This window comes from Tachysurus vachellii, chromosome 1, assembly GCF_030014155.1.
Source record: "Tachysurus vachellii isolate PV-2020 chromosome 1, HZAU_Pvac_v1, whole genome shotgun sequence".
NCBI lineage: Eukaryota > Metazoa > Chordata > Actinopteri > Siluriformes > Bagridae > Tachysurus > Tachysurus vachellii.
In genome coordinates, this window is record NC_083460.1 from 7,201,363 (window position 1) to 7,221,994 (window position 20,632).

Genomic DNA, 20,632 nt, shown 5'->3' on the forward strand with positions numbered 1-20,632 from the left:
ATACTGAAAATATTTAAAAATAGACTGTTTTCGCTGAGTAGAATTGCACAACATGCATAAAATAGTTGCTGATATACATAATAGAAAATGGCCGAAATGGCAACGCTAACAATTGACGTTCAGTACAAAAACTGATCTCTCCTCCACTATGCTGAAAGATTAGGACTGAGTTTTCCAGTCGGAATTACGGTTTAAGGGGTTTTTTCATGTGCAACTTCCTAGTGGGAAACTCGTATTTACGATCGCTCTATAGCATGTGACAGCAGCATTATTCTGTATCACCTCATTACATCACTGTACAACTCTGACAAGCAGAGCACACGTCATATGGATTGTGTTCCACTGACTGCTTACCCAAACCTTAGCTTTAATATAAAATGCACATTTAAATGTAACGTAACGCATTATAATAAAAGTAAGGAGTAAAACATGAGCAGGTATGCTGTTATAGCAAAATAATTCATGACCAAGGGCACTTCCCATCTTAAAATTAATTCATTTCTTATCACGGCACATTTCAAAGTTTTTATAGCTCTTTTATCCAACACCACTAACACGTCTCTTTCACTCACTCACTCACTCACTCACTCACTCATTTTCTACCGCTTATCCGAATTATCTCGGGTCACGGGGAGCCTGTGCCTATCTCAGGCGTCATCGGGCATCAAGGCAGGATACACCCTGGACGGAGTGCCGACCCATCGCAGGGCACCTACACACACACACACACACACACTCTCATTCACTCACACAATCACACACTACGGACAATTTTCCAGAGATGCCAATCAACCTACCATGCATGTCTTTGGACCGGGGGAGGAAACCGGAGTACCCGGAGGAAACCCCCGAGGCACGGGGAGAACATGCAAACTCCACACACACAAGGTGGAGATGGGAATCGAACCCCCAACCCTGGAGGTGTGAGGCGAACGTGCTAAACACTAAGCCACCGTGCCATCTCTTTATCAAAGAATGACAAGTCATAATTTTATGGTTACATTTAATATAAGGTAACATCCACGAAACAAGCTATTATAACTGCACAAGCCTCACGGTTTCTCTCTCTCATGATTAAACGGTGAATAAAATGCAGCTGTGCAGCTTATTATGTTACTGAGAAACTGCAATGCTTTCCTTCCTGATAAGGAAAACTTTAAAGGAAATGAGTTACCTCTGACTGTAACAAAGCCCTGACACTGGAGACTCCTTCCAGACATGCCAAATAAATTGAGATCTCCTCATCGCTGTACACGTCCCTGTCTAATTCGTTTTACAGAAACGGTAACATATTATAGCAATACTGTCAAGCTGCTGATGAAGATGATTCATCCTCAGTTTTCGATCAGATCTGAGAATTCCACGACGGTGCTATGGCACAGAATACTGAATTTCCTGAATGTATCTAGCTGAAAAAACCAGAGTACAGTAACCTGAGCTCAGCTTTAAAACCCTGATGCTGTGAAGCAGAAATGCTAAACAATGCTACCAAAAGCTAGGGAAAAACAGCCATAGGGTTTGCGGTATGTATTTTTTTAGTTAATAGTGCTAATACACACACAAACAGACACATAAAAGCACTCAAACGACACATGCAGATACACACAATGAAAATGTACGCAGGCAAATCCACAGTGCTGCGGTACAGAATACCGAATCTCCTGAATCTCTCTGAGCTCCAGCAAAGCTAAGATCAGCCGGGTTAAAAAGTGTGTCTCAGACCTGCAGAAGAAAGAGAACTTGCTGTACCTCTTTGGCCCTCTCCAGCTCGTTGTGCAGGGCCTGTTTGGAAATCTCCAACTCAATGATCTTCTGCCTGAGCATCTCATTCTCGTCCTCTGCCCGTGTGCGCTTGTCCTCCACGCTCTCCAGCTCGTTGTGTAGACGCACCGACACGTCTTTGGCAACCTGCAAGGACACAGAGGAGCAGGTGAAGGATTGTGCAGACATTTAAGGTTGAATGAATACAATTAAAGGTGCCCTTCCACACAAAACCGTTTTTACTTGTATTTTTTGATATGTGTTAGGTCCATATGTGTTTGTGTTGTGTCGGGAATGTGAAAATGAACTTTTACCTCCCCGGTCAGTTCTAGCCACTTAAAAGAAATAAGCGGAGAAATCAGGTCAGTTAGAAAAGCTGCTCAGAGTGACGTCAGAGTGACTGAGCTCATTACTATTCATGAGCTCTCCCACTTGAGACCGCGCCCCCAGAATTCGTGTAGCTCAGTGAGTTTCCTATACAGCAAGGATGGCTGAACGTCAACGGGCTTGTGAAGAAGCCATTCTGCCGCAATTCAAGGTGATTGTAAACAAAGTTCCTCTAGCCTAGGCTACTTATTGCGCTGGGTGAATGAATAGTCATGCTCTCATATCCTAGCGGTTAGCCAATGGGAGCCAAGCAGCATAGCTCATTGAATATTAATGAGAACTGGCGCAAATCGCATTTTTTCCCACAAAAAATGTTAGAGTCCATGGTAAACTTCAGACATTACCACAAAAGTAATGAAATACGTGTGGCAGGGCACCTTTAAGTAACACTACGTTCAAGTTCTTTAAAGAAATAAACACACACACACCTTGAGGTCCTGCTCTAGGTTACGGAGCAGTTCTCCATCCACATGGCCAGTCTGGGCCACACGTAGGCTTTTCTGCTCTGCCTTACGCAGTCTGTATTGAAGGATACGGCAGTTCTTGTTGGAGCGGTCCAGCTCCCTGCGCAGTTCCTGCAGCTGATACACCTCCTCGTCCAGGTAGCTGTCCCTGATCTCCTCCATCTCAGCACGCAGCTCGTCCACTTCATCCTAAAAACAAACACAAAGAGTCTCAAATAAGTGCAAATCAAGACTGGATGAATATGAATCAGAATCAGATCCAGTGTAGGACCATAACAGGACTGTGGCGAACAAAGTCACATGATCACGGTCACATACTGAGGATAAACATACAGATAAACATGTGAAATACACTAGTACTTTACCCTGTATAATACAAAAGAGTAACTTCAATAAAACTGAGCCTAACCTGCCTGAGAAACAGACGACAGGTTTAATGCATAAGCAATGCAATCAGCACTGGGACTAAAATGACTGAAATAAGTGGAAGGGAATTAAAATCTGCAATCTTCCTCAGAATCAAATTCTAAATTCAGATGCAGATTTTCCGAGAAAATCCGAGTCTGAATTTGCATTACAATGTGAATCGGCATTCAAATGGAACGTTAGAATCAGTATCTGTATCAGCACAAGAGTCCTAACCAGGAATCAGAAATACTATTCATCAAAATGAAATTCAGATTCAGATTCAGCACAGGAATCTGAAACATCTGAAACATCAGTCAATAGAATCAATAGATCAATAGATAGATCGATGAATCAATCAATAGAATCTGAATCATTAATCAGATGCATCGTTAGAATCAGAATCTGAGTAATTCATCAGAAGCACCGTTAGAATGGGAGTCTGAATCATTAATAAGAAGCATTATTAGATTCTCCATCTAAAGCACTGTTAGAAACAGAGTCTGAATCATTCATCAGAAGCATTATAAGAACCAGCACCTGAATCAGCCTCAAAAAGCATCATAAGAATACTGACTGTTTTGTTAGGACAATTTGGCTTCTATTGCCCACTATCACTGTTTTCTTCTCTAATAAATAAATGAATAACCGAATAACTTATAAGATCAAGTGCAGAGCTTGATAGTATACATCCTTGGTACAGAATAAACAGCATTGATTATGTACATTACTGCTTCCAGAAATTCGTACACGACCTTCACACGACGGCTGAGGACAGCGTAGCAGGATCACATGATCTCGCCATATTCTCTCAGTCTGCACACAGTGCTAGTAAGCACAACAGTACTGTACACCACACAATATATACAGTAGAGTCAAAAAGTCCACCAGTATGAACCATCTTATTCCATTACCTATGACAACCATTAGAATGATTATTCAAAAACGTGTTTTGTTCCCTGAATTAGACGTTCAGACCTTAATGACTAACCTATATTTATACCTGATGCATAATAGAAATGTGTGGTCTTTATATAGAGCGAAAGGAAGATACAAAGATATAGACTGAGTGCGAATGATATTTCATACGAGCTGGAGACACGTGACACATCTCTAAAGAAACCCAGAAACCCAACTGACTGGATCCTGAGGGAAAACACGAGTTACGGTGCTAGAGCTGATTAGCAGGACGACAGGGAACAGTAATAACTTTATGGAAATATTGTCTGTGATAGCATGATGCAATCCGAGGAATTAAATTCATTTGTTGCTTATCTCAGGCTGAATAGTTTCCTATCAACAGGAAAATATATTTATATTGTCAGCTGACAAAAAATATTGGAGTCAAGCCAGTAAGAGGATTTAAGACATATGGACAAAGTGTGAAAGTGATGCTTTCTCAGGCGTGGAGTGTTAAAATGACTCCTCAGGGACATCCATCGCATGAGCTTTACACAATCAGGACAAACTGAGTGTTTGGCTAGAATTTCCCTCTGTTAGGCTTAGATTTCTGATCCTGGAGCAGGTTAATTACAACAGGAAAAAACACTCAAATCTGCAGGACAGAGGGTGCTGACAGGACCAGGGTTGGTACCCTGTGCTTTATAAGGACGACCAAATGACTCCTAAGAGTTCTAGATGTTGTCCTCTACAGTATAAACGCACCACAGGTAGTGAAACCATGACTGAGGCCCTATGGAGTGATTTGGAATTGAACCATAGTCTAAAGGATAAACTGAACAGAATGAGAAGAGAAATCCATTAAATGGACTGAAGGCGGTGGACGTTTCTGGAGACTGTGATTACCTTGAGGTAGTCGTTTTCTGAGCGAAGCTCTTCAACTTCCCGTAATAAATCTTCTTCTGCTGGCTCTTTTCCGCCCTCCGGTTTGAGCTGCGCGCTCGCTGGGTGTTTTTCCGGTTTAGGTTTCTCTCGCGCAGGTGAAGCTTCTGGCTGAGCCGCGACGATGTCCGGTTTCTGTCCGAGCAGTCGCGCTCCGCCGGAAGCCCTTAGAGCTCCGGGATCAGCAGGTTCATCTGCAGTCAAGTGTCCGCGCTCACTGGATCCGGACCCGGCCCCGGACTCCGCATCGCTGCTGCCGGCCTGAGCGAGGCGTTGCTCGTCAGACAGCGGCTCGGACGGACAGTCGGACAGATCCGAGCTGCTGTCTGTCTGCGCAAGGCGCCCCGTGGGAACGCGCACTGGCGAGTCTGAACCGTGGGCTAGAGGAGCGCGCGACAGTGGGATCAGCTTCACCTTTCCACCTTTTGCAAGTCGAGGGACGGTGTCTGCCGCTTTCCCGATCGGTTTCGCCTGCGTGACCTTTGAGGCCTTTTTAGTAGTTGAGGATTTGGCTGCGTTTTTCACCGGCGCCGGTTTGTCCTTCGCTCCGGTTACAGCGCGTCTTACAGAGCGGATGTGCGACGTGAAAGACGCCGCGGTCTGATGCTGCTGATGCTGCTGCTTACTGAATTTAGGAGACTTCGGTGTGAGCGCGGTGGATTTAGGAGCTCTGGAGTGGCCATCCTTTAGGAATGGTCTGGCCGGAGATGGTGCACGGTTTAACCTTTTCTTCTCCACAGACTGGCTTTGAGGTTTGGTGTCGCTGCTCGAGCCATCAGCGCTTTCCATCATAACAGCGACAGGACAACAAACCCGGACCGATCCGAACCGAGCGCGCACACGGCACCAGCAACGCGGCACTCGTCACCCTCCTCTCTCATCACTTCTAACTGATGCACAACTCGAATTCAGTTCCGCTCATCCATCTTCGAGGGAAGATAAATAAGAACAGATCTTTCTTGTTCTAATCCCAGCAACAAATGGTAAGAACACGAGGCAGAACTGCATCTAAAGCCCGAAAATAGAAGCTCAATATGTCCGTCCTTCTCCTTGCACACAGCGTAGAGTTAGCTCATCATCTGCTTACGATCTCCTGGGCCTTTCTGCCGTCTTGCTCTCCGTTTCTCCTCCTGATCGTCTTCTATGTGACTGGGGGAAAAAAAAATCTGCAGCTCCTGCGGTGTGACGCCCGGTGCCGTGAACCTCGCAGTGCGCATGCGTCACTCTACACTCCCCTCGCGCTTGGCTTCGGTATACAAACGACGTTATAAATCACTTTATCTCTCACACACACACACATTTACTCTTACTCGGATATTTCCTCTATGTCGACTTCTCACAGCCTGTAAAACAACCCTAAAAAAGAAAATGCTCCAAAATTCTTACTCTATCCAAACTAATGCACTATTTATTGCAGCTGAAGCCTATAACACCACTACTACTACTACTACTACTACTACTACTACTACTACTAATAATAATAATAATAATAATAATTTAGCATTGTAATAATAATAAAACTAGCATTGCGCCCTGGAGTAGTAAAGGAATAAACAGGAATAAACCAAACTGAGCAGGTGGAGTTTAGCCACGCCCCTTTTACCTGTCGCAGGTGTGTGGCTCAGGGTTGCCTTCCTGTCCTCGTGCAAATATACAATCTCTCAATGCAAATCCACTGTCTGGATCCACTGCCTGTTCTTTGTCTTTCTCTCCATTTATCAGGCAGTAAAGGCTCCATGTTTAAGGCTCTGAATCGTTCAAGTCCCAGCACTGCCAAGCTTCCACTGTTGAGCCCTTAACCTTATTTGCACCCTATCATGCCTGAACCTTTGCTCTGACCCTCTTCTTTTTCTCAATATCACACACAAATATCCATACATACTAACTATATACCCATATACCACAGATTTGTATTGTCAACTGTCATTCGTCATCTCCAGTTGGTGTGTATATTGTATATCACATTTTAATTATGTTGGCTTGAAAGATCCAACATTCTGTTTTGCTATATAAGCTTATTATTATGAGGATTATTATGATTATTATTTCATTTAGATTTCATTTATTTGTCTTCATACAGAGCGTATAACTAAGGTGTCAGGAAGAAGGGAAAACTCCATGAGACAACATGAGAAAGACAACCTCTTTTCATAGTCTGAGTGTATTGTGTGTGTCGAAAAGGATGTTCAATATGAGTTTATAGTAAATAAGAAAATCCTGGGATGAGAACAGGGCAGTTTATATGATTACAGCAGCAGTGCGATACCATACAGGTGTGATTATCATCTGACATAAGGATGAGCCATTCATAATTTTTATTTATTTATTTTATTTAGTTATTGGAGGGGGTCACAGATCTTTAGGCTGTCCATGTGGGATGCACATGAGCATTAAATGTGGAACAAGTGCGGAAAAGCTCTAGAGATAGAAGCTCCAGCTCCAAGCATCAGCATTTTAATGTAAAATCTATGCAAGGATTTTCACACAGTGAAATGCTAAATATGTTTCTAATGAAAATGCTTTGGTTTTATTTGTTGCAAATAGGCCAAAAAAAAAAAAAATCAACTAGCATCCCTGCAAATAATCTGACCTCGCCATCTAATGGCTTGATGGAGATACAGAATTCCTGAATACCAGAGAAAAAAAAAGTTCATATAGGTAATAAATATATATTTTTTATTTCCACGTCATTAGTTCAAGAACACCACGAGTTATAAATATCACAAAAAAGTTTAAACATGCCAAACTTTTTTAAATACCTAAAATCAGATTACAAAGCACTCTTCCTCACCTCAACATCTAAGTGAGGGTCCATTTCATTTTTTTTTTTTACTGTATATATATATATTTTTTTTAGAAGTACTGTATCATAAATTTTAAAATACTCCTATAGGTGATGAAAATTAACATATGTTTACTCTATACAAAAAAAACTGACATTTGTAAAGGCAGCAGTTATTGCTACCTTAACAAAGCGATCCTCACAGTGGGATAAACTACTTATATGGGCATGACATGTTCACGTTCAATAACCATGTGACAGATTTACCAAGTATTACTAGTGTTTCTGCAGCAATACTGACATGTATATAAAAAAAAAGACAAAATCCTTCAGAAAACTCTCAAAAAAAAAAAAAAAAAAATCCAATTTCCCTTAAAAATAAAGACAGAAAACATTTCTAGCAAAATCTTAGTAAATCTGACTCATCGTCTTACAATAATCCAGAATACAAACAAAGGAAAACAGAAGTAAAAACAATTATGCACATAAGTCAAGTAAAAAGCACTTCGTGATAAATAAAGGCCCTTTATCAACATCTGTCACTTTCTCCAAAAAAAAAAAACAACAACAACAACAAAAAAAAAAACTTTTAGGTTAGTACACGTTCCATAAAAATGTCTGAAAACATGAGAAATACTGTGAGTTTAGGTTATAAAAGTTTACAAAGCTGTTGTTAGAAATCATATTAGATATGAAAATGAAATCCGTGGTCTTGGAGCCGTGTGGATATCATGCACTGCTACACAAGGTTTAGACGTTCGGTACACAAACACTCCTGTTTCTCAGAATCAGGACCAAAGCTGCCACATTAAGTCTTCATGCAGTTCAAGGGTTACTCTGTTTAATGGAGGTTGAATACTTCTTATACTTATGAACACCTTGAAACCATAACCGAATATCTATACTGCTCCATTTTCCGTCTTTTGTTAGTGATTACAGGAAGCATCAAATGCTAAAACACAAAGACCTTGAGGTGTGTTATGAAGTCAGTCAATTTTAAATAATGCACGGCGTCTTCGCAGACCAACGTGACACCACTGACTCGTGGTGTGGAGTGAGCATAATAGCTATTTGTGTTCCCATGGCAATATCTGCAATGACAACAAAATAAGGTGCTCCACAATGAGGTTTTCCATGTCATCCTTCCACACTAGAGCCCCCAATAACTACTTCTTGTTGTCGCTATTAATATCGTCATTGCTCAGCTTCTCTCTCCCCCCCATATAGCCCTAGGACACTCTATAAAACCTTCAGTTAGTGTAAATCGTATTGTGTCAGAAGAAGCAGAAATGGCACTGGTAGTGAACTGTGTGATGTGGAAAGTGTTTTTCTGGGTGCAGGCTGGTGTAAAAGCTAAATTTCAAATGTGGATTGTAGTGTAAGAACACAACAAACAAGAACAATGATGGACCGAGGCTGAAAAATGTAAGCGCCATTTATCGTTTTTTTTCCTTCAGCGAATTACATTTATCTGCTTATATGTAAAGGTGTTGCTGAAAAAGTAGAAAACCTGAGTGTAAGAATCTGTAAATGTGTGCCGATGCTGAATACTGAAAGTGAGGATGTGAGGTACTGTTGTGGACATGTGCTGTGTTTGTAGGTGTAACGCAGCAACACGATCAGAGCAGGAGCAGTCAGTTGATCAGTCTGGATTTCATGTAGTTGGAAACCTAACAGTGGCGTCGTACAGAGACAGAGTCTAAATGTGGCTGGATGCTCTTACTCCTGGAACTGCCCTTCCATGACACATAATCTGGAGTCCAAAGCTCCTTGTCGGTAGGAAGGCCTCAATGCAGGTGCACTGCACCCCCTAGTGGTCAGTTGCTGGAGGTGCATGGGGCTAATAAGAAACTGTGGGGCTTTTTCTGAGCAGGAGGACAGAGATGAGGCTCAACAGCAGCGCATGCGAGGAGGGGGCAGTTCTGGGGGTTCTTCAGGCTCGGGCTGAAGGGAAAGGACGCTGTTGGAAAGTTCTCTACTGGGCATTTCCAGAGGCATCTGCGAAACAATGGAACAAAGAGGGCACATATTATATTATTATGTCATTTGCTTATGGAGTCTGAAATGTCCTTGATCAGAAACAATTATTAATTAGAAAACAAATTTTTAGTGAATTTACCAGTCTTAAAGTTTACAGAGTTCAACTAATTTTTTGTATTTTAGAACTTTTCGTCAACAGGAAGAAAATAATTAAGAATTATTCTTTTGTGTTTTATCTTGCTATATATTTGTGTCATATATAACACACATGAAGACAAAATGTTTTCTACGCTACTATAAACTCCTGAAACAGGAAGTAATGATTCTAGCCGATAATGCTTTCGGATGAGTAACAGCTTTAACAGCTCACTTGTACACATGGTATTGTCTCAGTTGAGTTTTCTAGACTGTTCTTAGATTCGGTAACAAAACAAAACACCAAACGCTCAGCACAAACATAATTTCATTTTGTTGACTGACATTTTCAAAGCAGGTGTCCATAAAATGAGTGGAAATCCCATGGCACTGTTGGCAACCAATAATCTGTCTGTCTGTTCATCTTTCTTTCTGTCTGTCTGTCTTTAGTTAGTGTTTGAATCCTTTGATTGTTATGGATCCAGAGCACATCCCTGGAGTGCAAGGCAGGAGAATTCACACCAAATGGCACCCCAGTTCACATGCACATTTACACTCGCATTCATCCATAACATATAAAAACCATCTTCCTATTATGGTGTAGGTCCTTGTAACCTTGGGTGCCCATGAGCATGACAGCGGACCAGCTGTCTAACCACCACAAATTAGCCCTTGTCAAAGTCGATCCATGCAGTTATCCATTTCTCCTGTTTCTAACACATGCACTTTAAGAACGGACACGTCACTTAATGTTTCCCACTCTTTATAAGCGTCAGGTTAACTGTGAGTGGTTTAATTTTACGGCCGATCATCGTACGTCAATGGCTGTGTGTTTTAAAGGAGAGCATTAAAATAGAACGATACTGACCTTGCTTAAAATATCATCCACTAGCTTGAGAAAGATCTCATCCACATTGAAGTTGTCCTTGGCGCTGGCCTCACAGAATCGCATCCCCGATATCCGGGATGTAAACTGCCAATCAGGAGAGGACAAAGACACGTTCCTAGCTTACAAAATGGCAGTATAAACAAATAACAACCTTTACAATTTAATGCTTAACCACGAAGCAGTTTATGGCCAAGTGATTCAAAGGGGTTGTGTTTTGTTTTGGATTAAAAAAAACCTCCACCCTGAGGAAATAAAGATAGCTGTTTTTTTTTTAAACCATGCCCTTTCTGACTTCCCAGACACCTCCTACATCCTAAGGGTGTAGTAAGGAAAACACTTGTCTAAAACTGTCTGCCACACACAGACGAGCAAAATTGAATGATCGATTCATAAAAGTGCATCTGTCTAAAATTATTTATAACTTAGGCGTCATTTTTCCTTCTGTTTGAAAAAAAGTAACGTACAGATCCTGATGTCTTTCATGCTACGTTCTGTTCCTGAAGTGTAAAGGCTCGTCACAAGCCGATGAGGTCACGGTAATGCTGGTAAACACTGTAATATGGTGTTAGGAATTTAACTCCTAGACAAGTGTGTGTTAAAACAGCACGTCATAACCCGGAGCATGTGAGACACACTCACCCTCTCGGCTTGCTGTCGCGCAATGACTCGATCGGCCTCGCAGTCCAGCTTGTTCCCGACCAATAGGAGCTCGGCGTCCTCTGATGCGTACTGAAGACCACACAGATCGAACAATACATTTCAGTGTACATCCCTAAAACTTCAGCATACAGAGCTCCAGAATTATTGGGACCCTTTGTAAAGGTGGGTGTAAAAGATTATGAAAAATGTGATTGTGATTAAAACTACAGGAGGGTGTCCCAAAAGTCTCGGTACATACAGGAAATGAAAACTTTTCAGCAAATTATATCTACACATACATTTATTTATTTTTAAAAAACGTCCTCTGAATTTCACACACACGCACACTCAGGCATGCACACCCACACAACCAACCAACCAACCCCCCCACCAAACACACACACACACACACACACTCACACATACCCACTCTCACACACCCACTCACACCCACACCCACACACTCTCACACCCACATTAAAGTGGCCCCAAACTGCCTGATCTCATGATCAGTTCTGACAAATTACATCACGCCCTCTATATGTACAATTTGCACCATTTCAATGAAATTAATTGAATCAGTTACTCAAAACAAGCTCATGTATATTTATGATTTCTATACAAGGGTTTCTGCTAACAGGTCGCTAGCTCAACTGTTCTTCAATAGTTCAGTATCATGTGAGTAAAGTCAACCAAAAACAATAGATGAAAAGAAAATTAAAACAGTTTCTGATGGACTTTACTGGACTACTAGATGTGTCATGTATTAAAGTAATGAATTCTCGAGGAACTGATCTTAAGTATAACTAATGCAACAGTGAAGATCATGGCCGACTGTCAAGCTGTGTTTGGACTGATTCTGTAGCTCGTTACGTGGTTAGGGTTTGTGTGTACGATACCTTGTCGATCATTTTCATCCATTTTGGCAGGTCTTCAAAGGTTTCCTGTTTGGTGATATCATACACCACTATGATGCCCTTAGCACCTCGGTAGTAGGCGGAGGTGATGCTGTTGAATCTCTCCTGACCAGCGGTGTCCCTAAAACACCACCAATACATTACAGCGTCTCGAAACAGAATAATCCCTTCTTTACTGTATGAATAGGAGACAACTGAAGGACTAATGCAATGATTTCTAAGTTACATGAGGCTGAGTGTTAGTTGCGTGCATGGACGTTAGTAGCAGAGTCAATCGGCAGTTAGTGAGACTGTCTGCATGCTATATTTAAGTCATTCAACCATTAAATCTCTGTGATTCGTTTTCATTAGACGTCCCTGATAGAAAAGTATAAAAAGTAAAAAAAGTATAAAACACTCCATAACAACATTAGGAACTTTATTAGAAATCAGTTGCTTGTTTACTAGCTTTAAATATCACAACCTGTGCTTTTACTGTACCTTATCCACCCTAGCCTGGTCGTTAGAAACAGGATATGATGTCACAGAGGGATAGGGCAGGTGTCACATGGCAGTGATGGCATGTTAAGGTGAACAGAGGTGGAGCCGAGGATGCTGGGTAGCTGGATGTCAGTACATGTGACACAAACACAAGACATACAGATATGGAGGGGATTAAGTAAAAAAGTGAGGGGCAGAAGTTAGAATAAACAGCTGGAGGGATGGAAGGAGTCAGAAAGAGGCAGGGAGATGCACGCAAACATTTAACGCTTCGCCAGCAATGCATCAGTAACCGGTCTAGTCCTTCCTAATTAGTATTTATCCCCTTGTTCATTACTCTTCACTAAGTGACCTGGGAAGCACTTCTAGATGCCTTCACCTCTATGCTTGTTCAAGCATTTCTTTACCCTGTGTGATCTTTACAGGGCGAAATCCAAGCCATAGTTGGAAAATGCCTAAATAAACACGTGTCTACATGATGAAGTACCAGAGTATAGTCCTGGCAGAAGAAAACGTCTTTGGGCTTCTCACAAAATTCAGCAGCAGTGACATTCATAAGGTTTGTATTGATGTGTTATATGTGCTCAGAAAATAAATAAATAAATAAATAAATAAAATAAAAAAATTTCCCCTACTTTGAAATCTTTGGTCTATAAAATCTTAAATAAGGCAGAATTGCACTTAACCTTAAATATAAAGCAGTGCGATGATCAAGCTGACACCTAATCATTTTTACAACAGAACAATCTCTGCCAATTCAACATACTGAGAACGTAGAGCTCGGAGATTCCCGATTCCTTTAACAACCCAGTGTTCTCAGTAAACATGCTAAAAAAATATTAGAACGGGCCGAGACACTAGCACCTAAAGGGTTAAAACTGGTGCTGAAGCATAGACAGTCTCGGGATAAAAGCAAGAAAGAGGAAATAAAGGCAATTCAGCGAGGAGAAATGAGGAGAGGAAGATACAGTGAATGTAACAGGTTAATGTGAGACATCAGACTCGAGCTAATTAGTCATGTGAGCTTCGAGCTTATCTTCAGCAAACAAGCATGTAGGAAGTAATGCATTTAACCTGCTAACCAAAACACGGAACAGAGCTAACACACTGGAGCATTCCCCTTATTCACCATGACAGATCTGAGCTTTACAATCCTCTCTTGTCAGTAACAGATTTACCACCTTTACCCTTGTAGCTGATCCAGAAACAGAAGAGGAATGATGCACTACTAACATTCAGCTGCCTATAAACATGACTCAGCTTCTGCATTATCCTGATGCTGGAGTTATTCTGTCAGTGTGGCTCTGAGAGAAGAAAGTGGGAGTTTTATGCGCTACATTTCCTGGCTAGGAGCTCAGTCATGTATGTCTTGTGCCTCTGAGGCACAGGAAGTGACACAGTCAGGGTGAGTTGGTGATAACGGCAGCGCATCCTGTCCACTTACCAGATTTGCAACCTGATCTTCTTTCCTCTGAGCTCCACGGTTTTGATTTTAAAATCCACTCCTTCAGAGAGAGAGAGAGAGAGAGAGAGAGAGAGAGAGAGAGAGAGAGAGAGAGAGAGAGAGAGAGAGAGAGAGATGAGAAAAAATTTGTCAGAACATATACACACAATGGCGGGAAAAAAGAACACTGATTTGATTGTGGAAATTCGTGTGGGGAAAAAACGTTATTCTCAAATCTGATTGGTCAGAAGCTTTATATTATTTTGCTCCATTTCTATAGTCGATCAAGATAAACATAATAAACTCCTTGCTGTTATAATGTATAGAATTGTGGTTGGGGGAGTTGATTGGGGGGGGGGTGATTGGTGGTGGTGGGGTGATTAGTGGTGGGGGAGTTGATGTGGGGAGAAGTTGATGGGGAGGAGTTGATTTGTGTGCGTGTGTGTGTGTGTGTGTGTTGGAGGAGAGTTGCACTTTGTTTTCCCAAGGTTTTATTTTTTTTTCTTACTAAAGAGAAAACAAAAACAAGAAGCTGGTGAGGGAATGCCATTTTATAGCTGCTAGAACTTAAATGGCGTACAATTAATAAGCATTCCATAATGCTTCAGGATGTGCAGTTATAATAAAATAACCAACTGCATCATATGCAATTAGATTAGAAATCTGTCATGAGGTTTCAAATTCACATTTTAAACTTTCAGGATCCCAAAAAGGTTTCTAAAGAGTAACTAGTTCTCCACGAATACAAAATCTGATCGAGTCGTGAAAATGTGGAGGTGAAGTGCGTGTGTTGTCAGCAGCGTGTGTGGTAATGCTGAAGCGCTCCTGCTGGTGTGAGATATAAAGAGACATTAGAAGCCAGCAGAAGCCGGGAGTTACAGGGGTGACGGTGCAGAAAATGGAGTCCGATCCGTGCGCCGCGGCAGCTGCCTGTGAAAGTCAGACTATTTTGGGAAGTCTGTCCTGCTGACTGCTGATCTGATGCCCTTAGCATGTCAGTGACATGGTTCAGTGTCAGGTTTCATACTGATATACTTTGTGTTTGAGCTTCAGGAAAATCCCTAAATAACTGATTGGGTCATGACACAAATAAAGCATCAATCTAGTTGCAGTCCAGCAACTCCAGTTTTCTAACACTAAACTTGGATCCTCTGTTGTGTTGTTTCTGTATGTGCTTGTATGTAAATGATGTAACTAAAGCAAACAACATCATCAACAGCGAACAAACCTCATCACGACTAAGAGTTTTATAGCTCTCATTTCATTTATTCTCTGGTCTGATTAGTGAACTGACAATATAGCTTGATTTATAAAAAATAAATAAATAAATAAATAAAAAAATGATATATATAAAATATAATGGTGGACAAAGAAAAAAGATGGACAGACAAGTATGTTTGTTCTACAAAGTCTAATTCAAAACAGTCTCTAGTGTAAAGCAGATGAAGCTGGACATCACCAGGTCAGATTGCCTTATTTTTTTTCTTCCATCTTTAATAGTCAAGGGAAACTGTGGAAAAAAGCGAACGGTGTTGTCCACTTTATCATTGGTTCGTTCTGGACAGGGGAATTTCTTTCATTAAAACTTCACAAATTTTAGTTTAATCACAAATGTTACATTGCAACTTTCTACATTGCAACCCTATAATTGTACATGCTATAAGAATTAATAATACTAATATTACTTCTGCTACTAACTACAATTTTCAACATACATGACTGAGGTTTAACGAACAAATCACAAACATTATTTTTGATACCTTTCAAACACCATTGAGATTATTTAGTCTTGTATTATTGAGAAATATCTCAATAATACAAGACTAAATAATCTCAATGGTGTTCAAAGATCTCAATCTCCCAGGCCTGCGTGAAGTGACATATCATATCGATACCGTGACATATGGCACATGGTCATATCGACCGGCCCTGGCTTGTCTTGGCTGCTTCATTAGCAGTCTATTTAAGTTCCAGTTATGTGAGTTAGTAACTTTATGTTCACACACTGCAAAGGGTGTGTGTGTGTGTGTGTGTGTGTGTGTGTGTGAGTGAGTGAGTGAGTGAGTGAGTGAGAGAAAAATAGACAGAGAGAGAAATACAGAGAGAGAGAGAGAGAGAGAGAGAGAGAGAGAGAGAGAGAAATAGAGAGAAATAGAGACACAGAGAAAGAGAAATAGAAATAGAGACACAGAGAAAGAGAAATAGAAATAGAGAGAGATAGAGAGAGACACAGACAGAGATAGAGAAATAGAAAGAGAGAGAGACAGTGAAACAGGAGAGAGACAGAGAGAGAGACAGAAATAGAGAGAGACACACAGAGAGAGAGAGAGACAGAAATAGAGAGAGACACAGAGAGAGAGAGACACAGAGAGACAGTGAAACAGAGAAAGAGACACACAGAGAGACACACAGAGACACACAGAGAGACACACAGAGAGAAAGACACAGAGAGAAAGACACAGAGAGAAAGACACACAGAGAGAGAGACACAGAGAAATAGAGATAGAGAGACAGTGAAACAGAGAAAGAGAGAGACAGAAAGAGAGAGAGAAAGAGAAACAGGACGTTTTTTTGACTACTGTAAGCTGTAGTAAATATAAATGATAGACGGTTAATGAGAGTTAAACTCGTACTTAAATCCCGCTGGTTGAAGTAAATCTTGTGTAAATGTGACAAACCCAGTGTTTAGCTATTAGCCACCAGCAGCCTGTCTAACAGTAAAGAGTGGAAACAGCTCCTAAGACCCAGGAGAAGTTGTTCGTTTCTTACCCACAGTAGATTTACAAGCCTCACAGAAGGTGTCATCAGTGAACCTCTCCATTAGACTGGTCTTCCCCACACCGCGGGAGCCGATGATGATGATCTGGAGTTTATAATCCGCCGGTCTGGGCGCCATCTTCCTGCGGCGCGACTGCGCTCCCATAGCGGGGGAGCCGGTGACGGGGCCGCCGCTGTAGCCGCCGCTGTAGCCGCCGCCGGGCCTCCGCTGGATTTCACACCTCGAGTTCATCCCTAATTCCACATCTATGACCTGGGCTCGGTTTAGGACAGGACCGCCATCATATGGAAGCACTTTAATCAACTTTTTCGTGGCCTTTTCGTCGAGTTAGACAAAGTTTTTTTCTCTTTGCGGTTGTCTGGCGTTAGGTAGCGGAGAATGACCGTTACGTCATCGCGACTTCCGGTTCCGTCCCGTTTTGTGTCCCGTTACATTTTTGTTCAACCCGTATTGGGACTATTCCCACCTAATGTAACATGATTGGATAAATACGAGAATGCTCACAAATGATTGGCGCATAAAGTGCACGATTTTAGAGATATTAGCCAATCTAAGGTAAGAAAGCAGAATTATTCTAATTATGGGCGGGGAATAATTATCAATGTTTTCATCTTCTGTTTATGGGTCCAAGACAGAAAGGCTTTTCAAAACACACTAACCAGAAAGATTCATTTGTACGTTTGTTACCACTTTTAATTTATTGATTTTTTGTAATCCCGGTTTGAAACCTAGATAAAAAAAAAATAGTATTTTTTAAAGACTTTCTTACTTCAATATTGTGTAAAGTAATCAATACTTATAATTATCATTCATTTTATTTCTTCATTATGATATAAAAAAATAATACCATACATAGATGTAAATGATATTTGTGAAAATAAATATGTTTTTAGGATATACAGCATTTATTTTTATTTATTTATTTGTTTGTTTGTTTGTTTGTTTGTTTGTTTATTATGTGAATTTTTGCAGTGTGTAAGCACATTTCATATATGTATAATCATATATTACTGAAACATTTCAAGATTCAAGAGTTTATTGTCATGTATGTTGTTTACAGGAAACACAGTTACACCGTACACTGAATTTCTTATTAGTAAATTAGTAAACTAGCAATTATAGTAATAATATGAAAATAAAAATGCCCCATTCTTACTGCTAACAACTTTATGGAACTACAGAGATGTAAACATTATAGAAATTATGTTAATACGTATGAATGACTTTTCTTAGGATATGCATTTATTATAGATAGATAGATAGATAGATAGATAGATAGATAGATAGATAGATAGATAGATAGATTAATACAACTTTATTGTCATTGAGTACAGGTACACAGCAACAAAATACAGTTTGGCATCTACCAGAAGTGCAAAGAGTGGCAGTTGCGCAAATAGACAAGTGCAGATAAATGTGTAGCATATGTACAGCTTGTAATATATATAGGTATATATGTAAACATATGTACAGCATGTGATATATATAGGTATATATGTAAACATATGTACAGCATGTGATATATATAGGTATATATGTAAACATATGTACAGTGTGTGATATATACATATAGGTATATATGTAAACATATGTACAGCATGTGATATATAGGTATATATGTAAACATATGTACAGCATGTGATATATATAGGTATATATGTAAACATATGTACAGTGTGTGATATATACATATAGGTATATATGTAAACATATGTACAGTGTGTGATATATATATATAGGTATATATGTAAGCATATGTACAGTGTGTGATATATATAGGTATATATGTAAACATATGTACAGCATGTGATATATATAGGTATATATGTAAACATATGTACAGCATGTGATATATACATATAGGTATATATGTAAACATATGTACAGTGTGTGATATATATATAGGTATATATGTAAGCATATGTACAGTGTGTGATATATATAGGTATATATGTAAACATATGTACAGCTTGTAATATATATAGGTATATATGTAAACATATGTACAGCATGTGATATATATAGGTATATATGTAAACATATGTACAGCGTGTGATTTATATAGGTATATATGTAATCATATGTACAGCGTGTGATTTATATAGGTATATATGTAAACATATGTACAGCATGTGATATATACATATAGGTATATATGTAAACATATGTACAGTGTGTGATATATATATATAGGTATATATGTAAACATATGTACAGCATGTGATATATATAGGTATATATGTAAACATATGTACAGCTTGTAATATATATAGGTATATATGTAAACATATGTACAGCATGTGATATATATAGGTATATATGTAAACATATGTACAGCATGTGATATATATAGGTATATATGTAAACATGTACAGCGTGTGATTTATATAGGTATATATGTAAACATATGTACAGCATGTGATATATACATATAGGTATACATGTAAACATATGTACAGTGTGTGATACATATATAGGTATATATGTAAGCATATGTACAGTGTGTGATATATATAGCTATATATGTAAACATATGTACAGCATGTGATATATATAGGTATATACAGGGAGTGCAGAATTATTAGGGAAGTTGTATTTTTGAGGATTAATTTTATTATTGAACAACCATGTTCTCAATGAACCCAAAAAACTCATTAATAGCAAAGCTGAATATTTTTGGAAGTAGTTTTTAGTTTGTTTGTAGTTTTAGCTATTTTAGGAGGATATCTGTGTGTGCAGGTGACTATTACTGTGCATAATTATTAGGCAACTTAACAAAAAACAAATATATACCCATTTCAATTATTTATTTTCACCAGTGAAACCAATATTACATCTCAACATTCACTAATATACATTTCTGACATTCAAAAACAAAACAAAAACAAATCAGTGACCAATATAGCCACCTTTCTTTGCAAGGACACTCAAAAGCCTGCCATCCATGGATTCTGTCAGTGTTTTGATCTGTTCACCGTCAGCATTGCGTGCAGCAGCAACCACAGCCTCCCAGACACTCTTCAGAGAGGTGTACTGTTTTCCCTCCTTGTAAATCTCACATTTGATGATGGACCACAGGTTCTCTATGGGGTTCAGATCAGGTGAACAAGGAGGCCATGTCATTAGTTTTTCTTCTTTTAGACCCTTTCTTGCCAGCCACGCTGTGGAGTACTTGGACGCGTGTGATGGAGCATTGTCCTGCATGAAAATCATGTTTTTCTTGAAGGATGCAGACTTCTTCCTGTACCACTGCTTGAAGAAGGTGTCTTCCAGAAACTGGCAGTAGGACTGGGAGTTGAGCTTGACCCCATCCTCAACCCGAAAAGGCCCCACAAGCTCATCTTTGATGATACCAGCCCAAACCAGTACTCCACCTCCACCTTGCTGGCGTCTCAGTCGGACTGGAGCTCTCTGCCCTTTACCGATCCAGCCACGAGCCCATCCATCTGGCCCATCAAGACTCACTCTCATTTCATCAGTCCATAAAACCTTAGAAAAATCAGTCTTCAGATATTTCTTGGCCCAGTCTTGACGTTTCAGCTTGTGTGTCTTGTTCAGTGGTGGTCGTTTTTCAGCCTTTCTTACCTTGGCCATGTCTCTGAGTATTGCACACCTTGTGCTTTTGGGCACTCCAGTGATGTTGCAGCTCTGAAATATGGCAAAACTGGTGGCAAGTGGCATCTTGGCAGCTGCACGCTTGACTTTTCTCAGTTCATGGGCAGTTATTT

At 40.0% G+C, this 20,632-nt stretch overlaps 2 protein-coding genes across 6 annotated transcripts in view; both read right to left on the reverse strand.

Annotated features, from left to right (window-relative positions):
* LOC132846083 (microtubule cross-linking factor 1) overlaps positions 1–6,228 on the reverse strand; it is a 57,180-nt gene extending 50,952 nt beyond the window's left edge. For 2 of the 5 annotated variants that reach the window (XM_060870619.1, XM_060870611.1), the window contains exons 1-3: positions 4,824–6,224; positions 2,577–2,801; positions 1,750–1,908 (exon numbers count right to left, since the gene is read on the reverse strand). In XM_060870619.1, coding sequence (XP_060726602.1) covers positions 1,750–1,908; positions 2,577–2,801; positions 4,824–5,651 — 1,212 coding nt within the window. In that variant the 5' untranslated portion in view covers positions 5,652–6,224. Of the gene's footprint in view, positions 1–1,749; positions 1,909–2,576; positions 2,802–4,823 lie in introns of all 5 variants that reach the window. The other 3 variants (XM_060870603.1, XM_060870638.1, XM_060870628.1) reach the window with 3 other exon arrangements.
* Positions 6,229–7,513: 1,285 nt separating this feature from the next.
* rab12 (RAB12, member RAS oncogene family) lies at positions 7,514–17,314 on the reverse strand. The gene is made up of 6 exons (XM_060870651.1): positions 16,895–17,314; positions 14,126–14,186; positions 12,184–12,322; positions 11,285–11,374; positions 10,625–10,729; positions 7,514–9,639 (listed from the first exon to the last, which is right to left on the reverse strand). The coding sequence occupies exons 1-6, from the start codon at positions 17,133–17,135 to the stop codon at positions 9,532–9,534; spliced, it is 744 nt and encodes a 247-aa protein (XP_060726634.1). The 5' UTR covers positions 17,136–17,314; the 3' UTR covers positions 7,514–9,531.
* Positions 17,315–20,632: the final 3,318 nt, after the last annotated feature.

What these genes read in the sequence shown, in the direction of transcription:
- rab12 (XM_060870651.1), bottom strand. Translation starts at nt 17,135, where the DNA reads ATGAACTCGAGGTGTGAAATCCAGCGGAGGCCCGGCGGCGGCTACAGC. An exon ending in CGCGACAGCAAGCCGAGAGG is followed by an intron (nt 10,730 to 11,284) that starts GTGAGTGTGTCT and finishes CCTGATTGGCAG; the next exon opens with TTTACATCCCGGATATCGGG. An exon ending in TGGATGATATTTTAAGCAAG is followed by an intron (nt 9,640 to 10,624) that starts GTCAGTATCGTT and finishes ATTGTTTCGCAG; the next exon opens with ATGCCTCTGGAAATGCCCAG.